At 42.4% G+C, this 14,868-nt stretch overlaps 1 protein-coding gene across 2 annotated transcripts; it reads left to right on the top strand.

Moving 5' to 3' along the window:
• The first annotated feature begins 1,935 nt into the window (after nt 1–1,935).
• On the top strand, nt 1,936–13,642 carry hif1al (hypoxia inducible factor 1 subunit alpha, like). 2 transcript variants are annotated; one of them, XM_062385663.1, is made up of 16 exons: nt 1,982–2,063; nt 3,352–3,393; nt 7,745–7,935; nt 8,176–8,363; nt 8,656–8,740; nt 9,063–9,175; nt 9,368–9,552; nt 9,659–9,765; nt 10,046–10,193; nt 10,297–10,577; nt 10,842–10,999; nt 11,077–11,172; nt 11,363–11,505; nt 11,595–11,706; nt 11,785–11,899; nt 12,234–13,642. In XM_062385663.1, the coding sequence occupies exons 2-16, from the start codon at nt 3,386–3,388 to the stop codon at nt 12,287–12,289; spliced, it is 1,986 nt and encodes a 661-aa protein (XP_062241647.1). In that variant the 5' UTR covers nt 1,982–2,063; nt 3,352–3,385; the 3' UTR covers nt 12,290–13,642. The 2 variants fall into 2 exon arrangements, with proteins under 2 accessions (XP_062241646.1, XP_062241647.1); XM_062385662.1 differs by lacking the exon at nt 3,352–3,393 and having other exon boundaries at nt 1,936–2,063.
• Nucleotides 13,643–14,868: the final 1,226 nt, after the last annotated feature.

Here is a 14,868-nt window from a genome sequence, read left to right as displayed (position 1 = left end):
AAATAAACATTTACAGTTGGATTTAGTTCAGACCGATGGGACATGAAGCCTTTGTTAAGATTCCTGGTTTATTGTTCAAGTAAGAAGAGAAACTGAAGAACAGATTTCAGCTGCCATCGAAGTGTGAAAATGTAGTTTGTGGTTATTTTTGTTTAAAGAAACTAATAGAACATGAGTAGAGATCAAACCTCCACCAACGTCCAAACAAGCTGCACCAAATTCCACACACTTATTAAATTCAGTCCCCTAAATATGTCTGATTTGTTTTATCAAGATCCATGAAATATTCCCCGGGAGAAAAGGTCCTATCTCGAAAATGAAAGAAACTCCTGCGTCTGCACCGAAATAGAACAAGCTCCCCCCCGACCCGTCCCACCTCCTTCCACCAAGTTCTGACCAACAAAGAGACAAAAGCTGCCTCCTTGGCCGAGGTCATTAAAATACACAAGTTCAGGTTGATTGCAGTGAAACGTTTTCTTCTGACCGGAGATTAAAATGCAAATATGAAATTAAAAGCACTGCATGGAATCTCCTCTCATCATAAAACACTTAATATTCATTGAGCTGTAAACTTGTCCTCACGTCAGCTGATCTGTCATCAGCATCTATGAACACATGATGTAGGTTTGTCTGCACCTGATCAGATCTCAGTACACATTAACAGACACTTACATGTTTACAAATCTGATTTTACACACACACAGATTGTGATACAGTCACGCAACTCTGCACACACACAAATAATGTTGCTGCAATATTGAGGGATGGTCATAGTATTCACTGGAGCGAATAATAATATAATATGTAATAATGTTAAAAAAAAAGATATCCGTTTAGATGCTGAAAAAGTAATAGACATAGAAGGGTGATGATTTATAAGAATAATTATAACACTTATAACTTTATTTTATAGGATTATGAATCTGTTGAACCTTTTTTAATTTTTGTACGAACCCTTTGTGTTTCCTCTGGTCATCAGCAGGGGGCAGTGCAGTCAGGTACAGACAGCGTGGAGGAAGAAAAGCCGAAGACGTTCGAAGTGACGCGTTCATGTGTCTGCGTCACAGGCTGCGATACCGGAAGCTAGAAAATACAAAATAAAAGCCCTTTAATCAGGATAGTTCTTTTCTTATGATTTTTAGATCAGAGGATACATTATTTGGACTTTTACCTTTTTATTCATATTTTTTGTTGTCTGATGTGTGTTAATAATTCATGTAATTGCGGTGGTCTAGTGGCAGAAACTTGGACTATGGGCAGAGAAGGTCTCTGGTTCGTCTCCACGGAGAGACAACAAAAGACGAACCTGGATTGATCTGTCCAAAAATCCAAGAGTCTCCCTACCCTGTCTAGTGCCCCTGAGCAAGGCACCTTACTCCCCCAACATCTGCTCCCCGAGTGCCGTACATGGTCGCTCACTGCTCTGTGTGTCCTGCACCAGATGGGTCAAAAGCAGAGGTTACATTTCCCTACCTGCATGAGTGTGCCTTTGCATGTCTGTGCATGTGTTTGGGACGAATAAATGGATCTTAATCTTAATCTTAATCTTAATAAAGTTCTTGTTAGAAGAATAACACAGCAACAGAAGACAGCAAAATATATATTAACAGTAAAAAGAGTTTTTACATGTTAACAGATCTGACAGTAGAGTCCTGCTTAAACATTTCATGAAGACAGAAGGTGTTGAGTCCTCAGGAGGAGAAGAGGAGGAGAAAGATTGTGTGGATATCAACACATATCTGTCACTCACGATTGCACTGAACCCAGTTGTCTAACATAAGGAAAAAGTCCTCATTGCCCAGAATATCACTACAGACCCAGTTTTTTTTTCCACTTGAATGTTATTTCAAATGTCTTTAAATGGACCTGAGCTTGTCTCCCCAGTCAGCTGTGAGGCCTTTATTGTGAAACCCTTAAAGGAAGCAGCCTGTTGCTCTGGTCTGAGCTTGACAGCGGTGGGTTTGGTTTCGTCAGTGTCAGAATCCTCAGAATAAAAAGCGGAGTGTGAGCTCAGTGTTCAGTTTGAAGATGGAGACGAAGGAGGAGAGCGTCACAGTGAAGAGGTGAGAAAACATCTATTCAACCATTAGTGTCTGTAACTTTCCGTCTGTTGTCCCAGTGTGAGCCACTAACACACACAGTGGAAAATAACATGGAGACTGGGAGTGTGTGTCTCTCTCTCTCTCTCTCACACACACACACACACACACACACACACACGCACACACACACACACACGATACTGTATTTCTAAGTTTATTTACATCACAGTTTGTTCACTTTAAATTGATTGCTGAGTTTCAGTTTGAAATAAGACATAACACAGGTTTTGATTATATATGACTTTAAATCATGTGATATTCATGTGATATTCCTGCAGTGTTAAGTTATGATGTGTGTGTGTGTGCATGTGTGTGTGTGTGCGTGTAGTCCTTTGTTCAGGTCACACACTGATCATCAATCATTGGTGTTATGTGTGTTTTTATCATGGGCACAGGCTTGTATGTTGTGACTAAATACTATTTCTACTCTCTCTTAGTGATAAATAGATAGATAGATAGATAGATAGATAGATAGATTCGGAGGCAAATGTATGTACAGTTACAGTGAAATACAAGATTATAACTTGTGATCACAACGAATGTAGAAAGAAGAAGGGCACTCAGTAGAGTCTATACCTGCACCAAATTACACACACACTCTTAAAGTCAATGGAAATGTTAAAAGATGCTGACGAATTGAATGTGTTCTCTCCTGCAACATTAACTCATCCTTCACAGAAAGTTCAGTGGAAATCGGTTCAGTAGTTTTTGTGTAATCTTGCTAACGAACAAACGAAAGCCTCACGTCCTGGTGAAGGTTAAAAAACACAAGCTTACAGACATGAGATAAATGTATATAGACGAAGATGTAGGTTCTTTCTGAGTGAGAAGGATTTTTATTTTACATACAACATTAACACAGAGTCAATGTGTGTTAATGTTTGTGTTACTTCTCAGGGGAATTCAACAGCCCGTGGAACAGCCACACACACACTGTCCTTTCTCATCCAGTCTGAGCAAATGTACAGAGACAAAGTCTGAACATCATACGAGGAAGGTTTGTGTAGACGGGAGCTTTTCTAGTGTCATCGTTTTAAAAATAAACTGGGTAAAGTGTGTGTGTGTGTGTGTGTGTGTGTGCGGGTGGGGGGGGTTGCCTGTCTCTATATAACTAACCTGAGACGACCCATCACTGCTGAGCTGAACACAAGGGGACACAACAGTAAACAACTCGTACACAACAGTTTGATTCATATTCTGTTTCTGTGTCATGTTTTGTTTTCCATGCATCATCTTACCAATGGTCCAGAATGACCTCTGACCTCTGACCCTCTGGATCCAAGATGGAGGAGTGAGTCAGTTTATTAGAAACTACACATGATGGAGTGTTGTTGAATCAAGAGAACCGACTTCTCAGTGTTGTTTTCATCTGATCAGCGTGAGCTCCTCGGGTTTTTACATATTTCATCCACATGTAGATGCAGTGCAGTGAAAAATATCTTCTAGGTTATAAAGATATTTTTCTCAGTCAGCTCTGTTGCACTAGCACCAGCATGTTGAACCACCTCATTGACGACAACTGGTTGTTGCTAAAAACACAACGAGAAACACAACTGAGTTAAGTTACTCTGCACAGGAACCAACAATAGAATCCGTCCAGACAAAGTGTAAAGCCACAAACACACAGGATATTTACAGCTGCTAGATTCAGTCTGTCGACATCAGTCCAGTCAGCAGTGGCTGTAATGAACGTGTGGGGCCAGAGGTTGTTTGTGCACGTGCGTGTGTGTGTGTGTGTGTTTGTGTGTGTGAAGGTTGCCGTGTTTCGTCACTGAGCTTACTAACAAAAAGCCTTTTACGCTTGTTAACCGCGAGTTCAGACATCTGGGATTGTGTGTGTGTGTACGTGCAGTACTGACGAGAAGTACATGCATGTGTGTGTTGTGGGGAGGGGGCCTCGTGGTCTTTGTTTAAGACTTCCTCTCTCTCTCTCTCTCTCTCCCTCTCCCTCTCTCGCTCTCCCCCTCTCTCCCTCCCTCTCCCCGGCTGAGGACAGCTGAGGACACTGTGTTCTCTGTGTCTGAGCCTCACATGCTGGTTTCTCCTTTACAGTGTACACAAACCTACAGCTACAGTATGCATAACTGTGTGTGTGTGTGTGGGGGGGGGGGCTGAATGACCTTATTTGGCCTCTGTGTGTGCGTGTGTGTGTTTTCCCCTCTCACTTTACCTCAGTAGAGCTTCTGCTAATGAACAACATAACCCCAGTTGTTTCTGCAGCACACATGCACGCCCACACACAAACGCACACACACACACATATACTCACTGACTCTGGTATTTGGCCCAGAGAACAACCAGGCCATAATACGCCTCCTACACACACACATACAAACTGAAACACACAAATAAACGCACACTGGTGTTGAGCAACAGGAATCCCTCGTCAGTGATCGAGGACGCTGTGTCCTGAGACAATGACAGACGTCCTGTTGCTGTGAGAGCGTCACTGTTAACATGTGCAGCTTATTATTAGCAGCAGGATTATATTACAGGAGTGGTCGTAGTATTATTATAGTATGGGGTAGTATTATTGCAGGAGTGGTAGCAGCAGTAGTTTTAATGTTATCAGCAGTAGTTGCAGTACTAATGCAGTTTTTGGTTTTCTGCTGGCCTCCATCTTTGCAGCTTCTTCCGACAGTTTCCAGATTTATTTTCCCTCATGTTCAGATCCACTGTTTTAGAAACTACAGACTAATGCAGATTATTTGGGGCCGTCACCAATACCAGGAAGTCAAATCGTTATATATAATATAAATATATATTATTGTAAAAGTATGTTTTTTTAGAGATTATAACAAGATATTTATATATAAAAAGAAAAACACAATATATATAACTTGAAGTAAGGTAATACAATTTTTTGGGACATAAAATGAAAACTGCTAAAACATCCACTTCCCCCTCAAATATGACACTTGTGTATCGCACAACAGCTTTGAATATTTGTGGTGTTGTGGCTGCTTCACTCTTTGACTTCACTGTAGATTTATAGTATGCAATTTTCAAATAATTATAATAACTAATTTCCCTTTTTAAATAAACCTTTCTGAGAAGCAGCCAACGTGACTAGTGAACTTTAATGTTCTCTGTGATGACAACATGTGTCCCTACACACACACACGCACACACATACATGCATACAGACAAAAACACACAAGCACCAACACACTTGTCAGATGAACAGCATCTGACCCTGAAACAGTGTCATGGCTTCAATAAGAGGGTTAGTCTGACATGTGTGTGCGTTTGTGTGTGTGTTTGTGTGTATGTGAGAATATTTGTGCAAAATTCATTACACATAGATAACGATGTTGTAATAGACTTTCTCACATTGTGTTTATTGCTTCGATAAAAGACAAAAAACGTTCATTAATTATGTGTGTGTGAGAGGGTGTGTGTGTGTGCGTGTGAGGTTGTGTGTCAGAGTCTGGAACACTTTGCGCTTCTGTCTGAACTTGTGTCTTCACAAACTGTGTCTCTCTCCTGAGAGACATTTATTTTCAGTGACCATGTTTCAGCTTCTCTGGTTATTTCACTCTTCAGTGGGGGGGGGGGGGGGGTTCATGATTCTGTTCAGGACTGAAACACATTGTACCTTTAGATTTAATGTGGTGATGTCCAGTGGGTTGTGTTCCACCTCGTGCCGCCTGCAGATCTTTTAAAGTCAAAACTGAAAGTTAATTTTGAAGCGGCTCTAATCTCGTGTCCTCACTGTTTAATGATTTATTGTGTGTTTGATTTCAGCCTGTTTGAACTCTGCCACAATGACTCTCCTCTTTATCTGCAGCTCTGTTGTGTTGACACAGCAAACGTTTCTGTAGCTTGATGCAACAGATGAAGTTTGTTTCGTAATCTGCCTCTGAGCAAAACCCTGTGAGGGAAGGAGAATGAGATCAAATCCTGTTATTGTCTCGTCAGCACATGTTTTTCTGATCGAGGCGGAGGGAGGGAAGAAGAGAGAGGGAGGGAGGGAAGAAGAGAGAGGGAAGAGAGGAGGGAGGGGGGGAAGAGAGAGGAAAGAGAGGAGGGAGAGAGGGAAGAAGAGAGAGGGAGGGAGGGAAGAAGAGAGAGGGAAGAAAGGAGGGAGGGAGGGAAGAAGAGAGAGGGAAGAGAGGAGGGAGAGAGGGAAGAAGAGAGAGGGAGGGGGGGGGGAGCTGAACAGTTTCCCAGTGGCTTAAATAACTAACATTCTTTTCTCTTCGGTTTTGGACATTTTTGCGATTTCTGCTTTTCCCACTCGGACTAAATAAAAAAAGAATCCAGGAACGCTCGTCGAGCTGAACTCCGGTTCTCATCACCCGCAGAGAGGGAGGTCATCACTCTCCCCCTTTAGAAAGAGGAGGCAACACAAGAGCTGCTGAGGTTTAACTGAGAGGAGACGCAGAAAAAAAGAAAAAGAAATTCCCAGAACAAAGAATCTGAGGACGAGGAAGCAGAGTTTAAATAAACAACCTGCACATCCAGAAAGAAATCAATTAGAAACATTTGAAAAGAGAAGAAATAGGATATTGTTGATCATTGTATAAAGTAGGACGAGTTTATTATAGATTATATATATATATATATATATTGTAAATAAGCTGCTGTTTGATATCAAGCAACTGCTCCCACTGACGTGTGTTAAATCCTGAAGATGCTCATCTGAGTTGATCCCAGATTTCCTCACAGTTTAGGTTTCAGAAAATCAGCAGTTCCCCTTTTGATTGCAGTTTGATTTAAACACTATAATTTGCTTTAATTCAACGTGTTGACTTGAAAAGTCACTTGTTAAAGCTGAAGGTCAATTTACAGTTGTAGGATTCAGCTTTTTCTTCCATCTCATTACACTGGATTCACAATTTAGTCGTCTTGTGTCAAACTGAGCGTTGAAACCTTTTTGTCTTCAGTGGAGGGAAGAGACACGGTGGTGATGGAGGACGGGAGAGAGGAGGGTTGCTTTTTAGGAAACGTGGTTAAAGAGCTCAGACAGAAGAATGTTAACGAGACGGGACGGAGGAGTGAGAGCATCTCTTCTCTCTCGACTTCTCACTGACATTTAAGGAGTGCTCTGTTATTGCACAGTTGTTTTTTCTTCCTCAGTTTCCCACGTTTGTTTCTCTTTTAAAAGTCTTTTCTTCTTCTCCTCTGATCTGCTCTCACCCCGTCGCCCCAGACTCCATTTCCTTCTCCTCATCCTTTTTGGAAATATAACTCTGGAATTGATCAACAGATAATAAACGTTTGGAGCTGATCAGTCAAAGGTCAAATAAAGAAAGTATGGCTCAAAAAACACATTTTCAAAGATGAATAATTAAGACAACGCTAAGAGAAATACTTTATCATCATATTGTAGGAATGATGTCATGATGACGTCACTGTTAAGTCATCATAAAGATAGATATCTTAATGATGTCATTATGAAACGGTTGTATTGCCTGATGCATTGTATTCAACAGAAGGTTTTTCTATAGAGAAAGTTTGACGTCTTATTGTCGTGGTCTTTGTTTTATGTTTTTATGAATCCCTCTTTTAGCAGCACTTTGATCAACGTCTGTGTTTTATAAAGTTTTATTCAGAGCGTGTTCGCCGGGTGAACTTTTTCCCTGAGATGTTCTTCATCCTGCCCTTGTTTCATGTGTCTTCCTCCCGTCCTCCTGCAGGGGCAGCACGGAGCAGAGGAAGCTGCGCTCTCGTGATGCAGCCAGGTGTCGCCGCAGTCAGGAGGCCGAGGTGTTCTACGAGCTCGCCCGCTCTCTGCCGCTCCCCCGCAGGGTGTCCACCCACCTGGACAAGGCTGCCATCATGAGGGTCGCCCTCAGCTTCCTGCGCATGCACGGCCTCCTGCGACCCGGTAGGGACGAGTAGTTTGGATTTGAACCAGTGGTTTCGCTTACAGCTGTATTTATATATTCAATACATTCACTGGGTAACAAGGAAATTATTTATTTGTCTCAAGCTTGAATTATTTATACTTTGGGTGAATTGATGACATCGTCTCTAGGCACAGGGTCACAGCCCGGCAGAGATTTGAACTAACTCTGATATACAGGTGATTAGAGACCAACTGAAATGGATCAAACTGGTCATTCAGGTGAGAATCAGAAAGAGGAGCCTGAAGAGGAAGAGAGCGACGACAGGGAGGAAGAGGAGGAAGAGGAGGAAGATCCAATGGACGCTTTCTATCCTAAGACGTTGGCTGGTTTCCTCATGGTGATGACGGAGGAAGGGGACATGATCTACTTGACGGAGAACGTCAGCAAACACATCGGCATCACACAGGTAGAGGTTTATTATTTAAATGATGTTAGGATACATGGACACAGACACACACAGAGGGGCGTGTCCTCCTCTCGGATACTGCACCCTCTGCACAAGTGTTTCATTCAATTTAACTGGGGAAGATTACAACAAATAGTTAAAAAAAAGAAAGACAGAAAAAAAGAGACAGAAAAGGAAGATGAAATCCATATATCTATTAATCCAGTCGACAGGTGAATCATTTCTCAGTGGAAAGAGACGTGAGGCATCAGGTCTGTGTGTGAGTGACAGATGCTGTTGTTGTGGTCCACAGCTGGAGCTGCTGGGTCAGAGTGTTTATGACTTAGTTCATCCATGTGACCAGGAGGAGCTCAGAGATCTGCTGGGTCCACGTCCAGGTCAGTGTCACTCTGTCATCACAGGAAGAATCTGTACCAGAGATAAACAGAGTCCTCTGGAAAGACGCTCTAACACTGGATCATTCATTTCATCCCTGTTTGGTCACGTGAGAAGATCCGATGCAGGACTTCTCCAGGATTTTTAAACTCATGCCCTAGGTTACCAATATACAATAAATTATTATTATTGTATTATTAAAAGGGATTTAAATACAGATAATTCATTTTATCAGCAATAGACCAACTGATAAAGGCAGAGCAACACCTCAAAGAAATAGTTAGAGTTAATAATTGTGTGTGAACTTTGTCGGGTTGTTTTCAGGTTCGAATAAGAAAGAACAGAAACATCACAGCGAGAGAAACTTCTTCCTGCGAATGAAAAGCACACTGACCAGCAGGGGGCGCACAGTCAACATCAAGTCTGCCACATGGAAGGTTCTGTGTTATTATATCTACACAGTGTTGTTGTACAGTTGTTGGCGTTAGAACAAGTTTGCTCTCTGTGATTTTTAAAAACTGTTATTTTTTATTTGAAATATTTAGAATTAGTTTATAACAGTTGGAACAAAACTCTTTCTCCCGAACTCCTCCATCTTGAACTGACTTCTCCTCTCTCTCTTCCTGCAGGTTCTTCACTGCACAGGTCACATGGGTCCACATGGTGGCAGCTCCACGTCGCCCCCTGCAGCCAGAGTGATGACCCTGCTGTGTGAGCCCATCCCTCACCCGTCCAGCGTGGACTTCCCTCTGGACACGTGCACCTTCCTCACCCGCCACAGCATGGACCTGCGCTTCACTCACTGCGAGGGCAGGTACCTGACCTCTGACCTTTGACCTCTGATCAAGACGGAAGAGAAGTAGAACATGTTTTAGAGAAAGACCAGAAACTCATTCTAGTTTTCTTGTTTTTGTTTCCAGGGTTACAGAGTTGACGGGATACAAACCTGAAGATCTGATTGGCCGCTCGGCCTACGAGTTCCATCACGCACTCGACTCCCATCACGTGACCAAAAGCCTACACACATGTGAGTGTGTGTGCAGACAAATACACAAAGTAAAGTGGGTACGAACAGGGATTATGAACAAAGCCATGAAAATAACTGACGTTTTTAGAATTCGCTGGAAGACAATCTGCATATTTCAGTTTTTTCTGAGGTTAATGTGTTTTGGATTATTTTGATTGAATGATTTAGTTTTTTTACAACTGTAGAGTTAAAGTATTTTCGTCTAGATTTGAATTTAAAGATCAGAGTTTGAGCTGCTTGTTGCCATCTTCTTGAATATTTGTCCCTGTTGTCCGTCCAGTGTTGCTCAAAGGTCAGGTCAGCACCAGTCACTACCGCTTCCTGGCAAACAGCGGCGGCTTCGTCTGGGCCGAGACTCAGGCGACTGTTCTCTACAGCGGCAAGACGTCGCAGCCAGAGGCCGTCGTCTGCCTCAACTTCATCCTCAGGTACTTTAGAGAAGGTTGAGTTGCATAAGAGAGAGAGAGAGAGAGAAATTTGTTGAATTGCTAAACTTCCTTTCCCACGCATCACACGACTTCTCTTCTGCAGTTCAGTGGAGCAGCCAGACGTCATCTTCTCCTCTGAGCAGACACGTTCTGGTCTCCAGCCCGAAGCGGAGCCCGACTCACCGCCGCTCACACCAGAGGATTGTGGGACGCCCGACGTCTGTGACACTGACGTTCAAAATCTAACCAACAGCAGTCAGGCTGAGGACACAGGTTCGAATCCCAGCAGCGCTATGGAGCTGTTCTTCAAACCGCAGGAGAAGCCAGAGGAGCCGCTCCAGACGAGTGAGGACGCCACAGACGCCGTCGCACCACTGACGGGAGGTGAGAACAGACAACTGGCTTCCTGTTTACACCAGCATGTTAGTGATTAGTTTAGCTCTTTACAGCTAAATACTGTATCTTACCAGATATTTCACAATAAGCTAAAGTTAGATTCAGTTGGTGTTTCACTTTGTTTTGCTTTAAGACGAATGGGGACTTCTAAGGTGCTGAAGTTTACCATGTTCACCCTCGTGGTTTAAGCTTCTTAATTTATCATCCCAGTTGTAAAAGTTCTAAGCTCTTTGTGTTTCCTGTCTCCTTCAGGTTTTGTGGAGCTGTCGTTCGTCAGTCCGCTCAGCCCGGACCTGCTGCCCGACCACCCTCAGGATCTGTGCACGCCAGAGCTGCGACAGCTCCTCACCCCCATCTTCAACCCCATCACACCCCCCTCCTCATCATCACCGGCCTCCTCACCTGATGTGGTAAATACTAATCTTTTAAAAACTCAAAAGCTGAAAGTTTTTTTTCTTTACGCTCTCTCTCGACTTGTCTCGCTCAGTGTCTCAGTGAGGACGAGGTGATGGACGCGAGCGAGGTGCAGAGGTTCTTTGCCTTTTGGCCGGACAATGGTCAAAAGAAAGAAAAGACAGTGGAGGTAAGAACAAACATCCAGAAGAATCAGCTCTGAATTGAAAACTTTTCTTTTTCAGAAAAGAATCTTAACACAGATTTAGGAATCTATTCCAAAGTTTGTGAAAACAACCACAAACTGAAAGTTCCCCACCTCAATATGAATATCATTATAATTAGTGATTTTGACTGGGAGTAAACGTGTGTTCTCTCAGAACATGGAGGGGATGGATCTGGACATGTTGGCCCCGTACATCTCGATGGACGATGACTTCCAGCTGAGCGTCTCCAGTGGTTTGACGGAGGAAGTCGACGAACCTCCAGCTGTGACTCCTGCAGTCTCACTCAGAAGGAAACGGTGCGACAGACTCGTTTCAGGACCATTAAACCTTGGCTATAAGAAAACAACGGATATTTGATGATCTTGGACGTTTCTCTTCTCTTTAGGGCTCATAACCGAGGGGAGGAGCTTCCGTCTCAGCTGAGGATTCAGGACAAGAGACAGAAACAAACTGCTCCGTCAACAGAAGAGGAACTTTTCCTCAGTCACAGATTACTGGTGAGATCATCTCTATTTTCCACATGTTCCACCTCCAGGTTTTGAGGCTTCTGACTCTTTTGTGATCTGCATGTTCAGGACTGTCTGGACCAATCAGATCTGAGCTACGACCTGGGCCCAGGAGCTCGGAGTCAGCTCCTCACAGACAGAGACCCCGTCTTAGGAGGCGTTCAGGGGCTTTGTGAAACTGAAGGTAAACACACACTAATACACACGCATGCAATGTTATCCACCTCTGGTTCATATCTGATCTCAATGACCTCATTTCCACCAGAAGCCAACATGCAATCTGCATTTTTTATAAACCTTCCCATCCCAATAAGTTCCTTTATTCACACCTCATTTGAATAACCCATGTAATTGATCCCATTCAGAAGTTACTCTGCATCTACACCTTGTTTCATCTTCCAGATCACATGTTAAAATCAGAAGTAACTGGGCGATTAAAGTCACATGACACCAACTCTTTAAGTTTGTGATATTTAAGTCAAACCTAACATTTGTTGATCTCTGTTTCTTTCCTCCAGCTCTGATGAGGGACATATTTGAACCTCGCCCTCCCGACCTGTCGCCCTTGACCTGATGGAGCTCCCTGACAGTTTGGTGCTCGACTCGTGCGCTCGAAGAGAGAACGTGGACCCGGGATCCACAGTGGCCCACATAGCGCACATATACAAACACAACACACCACAAACATGCACGCACCAGAACATCCACTCACGTATGCTGCATCGCTCTGCTGGAGGGTTGAACAGACGCCACTAATGTGTTTCCTCATTGTTCTCTGACTGTGGAGCGAGAGCCAATCACACGCTGGAGATCAGATGTGTGAGTCCACCTTTTGAAATTGAGAGTTTTCCATCTACTTTAATGTTTATAAAATGATTTCATGGGAGAAATCATCAAGGGTCAATCTCTCTTATGGACAGCAGGTGGCGCTAAAACCTTTCATTTGGATGATGTGAAGAGAATCTGGGAACGTGCTTTTCTATGCAGCTAAATTGAGTGTTACTTTCAACTTTCAATGTCAGAAATCATCCTTTAAATACGTGCAGCAACTCCCATGATGCTCGGCTCTGTCAACCTATCTTTCGTTCAAACATTCGCTCACTGACGTTTTCTCCGAAACAATCACAACAAACAAACAAGCGAGTTTCAGTGGCATCGTTTATCTCAGTGGCTTATTTTTACATATTTTTATAAACTCATGCTTAATCTTGATTTTCTTCTTTGATGCATTTACTGTTAAGCGTTTTCATCTGGGGAATTTATCACTGTGTTTTGTGAAATGAGTCGGTCGCCTGTAGGTCAGTCGGGTGTGCGTTTGTCCTCTGATGATGTCGGGGGGGTTATCTCATATCAAACACTCCTGTTCGTTAACATGAGGCGAGCGCTTGCAGAGGAAGATCAGTAAACTTCACCTGTGACCTCTGTGGTAAACCCACGTGACCTTGTGGCATCAAACATGCAACATGTCGCTCTCTACAGATTTGATTCTGCTTTTCTCATATTAGCACATTTATAACCTGATTAACTGTCAGTGAGACAAACTGTAGTGTTCATATTCTGACTAACTTTAGTCCTCACTATTTTGTCATATATACGTTTTGAATTTTACGACTTTTAACAAACTGTTTCTCGAGTTATATCAGCCGAACTTAGTGTTTTTGTTTCTACACCGAAATGTGGAGGATTGTTGTTTTGGCCGCAAACTCTAAATAAAGTTTCAAACAGCAAAATGTCCAAATTCCCTGAAAGAGCATCTTGTTTGTTTCTGAGCCGTTTGTTTCTCGATCTGTGAGCCTCGTATCGTCCAGTGAAACACAAAAACACAGGATCTGCTCTCAACGTCCCTGAGGAAGAGAAAACCGGTTTTATTTGTATCTGCTCCTCCTGTTTGTGTTCTGGAGTTCTGAATAAAGCTGTTGAAGCAGAAGCTGTTTTCTGATCTGTGTGTGGAGATAAAACATTCACCTCAGGTTGGACTCATCAAGGATTCATCTCCTCAGGAACATCCACCTGGACATCAGGTCACATGACCTGCGAGAGAAAAGACAAAAAAAGAGTCAATCACATGAGTCATCATGTTGTACAGAGAATAAAAAGGTCTTTGTATTAAATGAGTGGATCACAGAGATCGAACACTCACCTGGTCTCAGCTGCAGAAACATCGTCCGTCCATTGAAGGCTTTGATCACATGACCGCTGCTGAAACAGACTCAAGTCTGAACACATCTTTTCCAATATGAGAAATAATTCCTGACTTTTTCTCTGGTTATGAATCTGATTTCTTTCATCATTCATCTTTATGGTTGGATTTATCCTTCAGGTGTATTTGAGCTGTTAGAAGATTCAATTTGAAAATATTTAGCAAATTTAAACCATGCAATTAAACCAGGTGAAGTACATCTATATTTTGAGGGGGAATATTGATAATATTAAATTTGATGGGATGAAATAAAGATATTTCTATAAACTTCAAGTAGAAAAACATGGAAATGATTAACTTCCAAACCAGATCAGAGAACAGTTTTAGTACTTGTGTCTTGACTTCTGTTTTTCTTTGTCAATGACTTGCCCTGATTCATGCATTCAACAGACTGTAACCTCAGATGAGTGTTTACTGTAAACTCCACTGGCTCTTCTCCTTTTTATTTCCCCAAAACAACTCGTCCAAGCCAAACTTCTCCTTTCGGTCAAGCTCCAGTGAAACACGCCCGACAGGAAGACGAGCTTCCTCCCTCCACAGAGAGGAAGAAAGAATCTGAATTTCAACCCTCAAATAAATCATTTTACTTCATGATTGATTGAATCACACTCACTGCTGCTCAGGAAGTGATGAAGTAACTAAGCAAAGGTCAAACCTAACTTTGAATATCTTTAGGAGTTAATACACAGTAATGGAAAGTAAAAGTTTAAAAGTCTTTTTGAGGAACCTGTTTATTAACAAGATTGTAAATGTCTTAAAATAAGTTTGAAATCTGCAAATCTCATGTCAAAATAATTTGTGGCTCTATCAACACAATGTTAATGTACAGTGTGCGTGTGTGTGTGTGTGTGTCAGTGTGTCTGTGTGTGTTCAATCAGACCAGGAACTTTTTCTCATGAGGAAATAAAAACCTGTTCATCAACAGGATCTATAAACAATCCAAAAAATCTGAC

The sequence above is a fragment of the Platichthys flesus genome, chromosome 4, assembly GCF_949316205.1.
Source record: "Platichthys flesus chromosome 4, fPlaFle2.1, whole genome shotgun sequence".
In the NCBI taxonomy this organism is placed as follows: Eukaryota; Metazoa; Chordata; class Actinopteri; order Pleuronectiformes; family Pleuronectidae; genus Platichthys; species Platichthys flesus.
This window is presented reverse-complemented; position numbering and strand designations above follow the sequence as displayed.

Excerpts from the sequence above, each read along its gene's own strand:
- hif1al (XM_062385662.1), top strand. The coding sequence starts at position 2,029 with ATGGAGACGAAGGAGGAGAGCGTCACAGTGAAGAG. Across the intron at positions 8,364-8,655 it reads AACACATCGGCATCACACAG|CTGGAGCTGCTGGGTCAGAG; the intron begins GTAGAGGTTTAT and ends TGTGGTCCACAG. Across the intron at positions 11,900-12,233 it reads GGGGCTTTGTGAAACTGAAG|CTCTGATGAGGGACATATTT; the intron begins GTAAACACACAC and ends TCTTTCCTCCAG.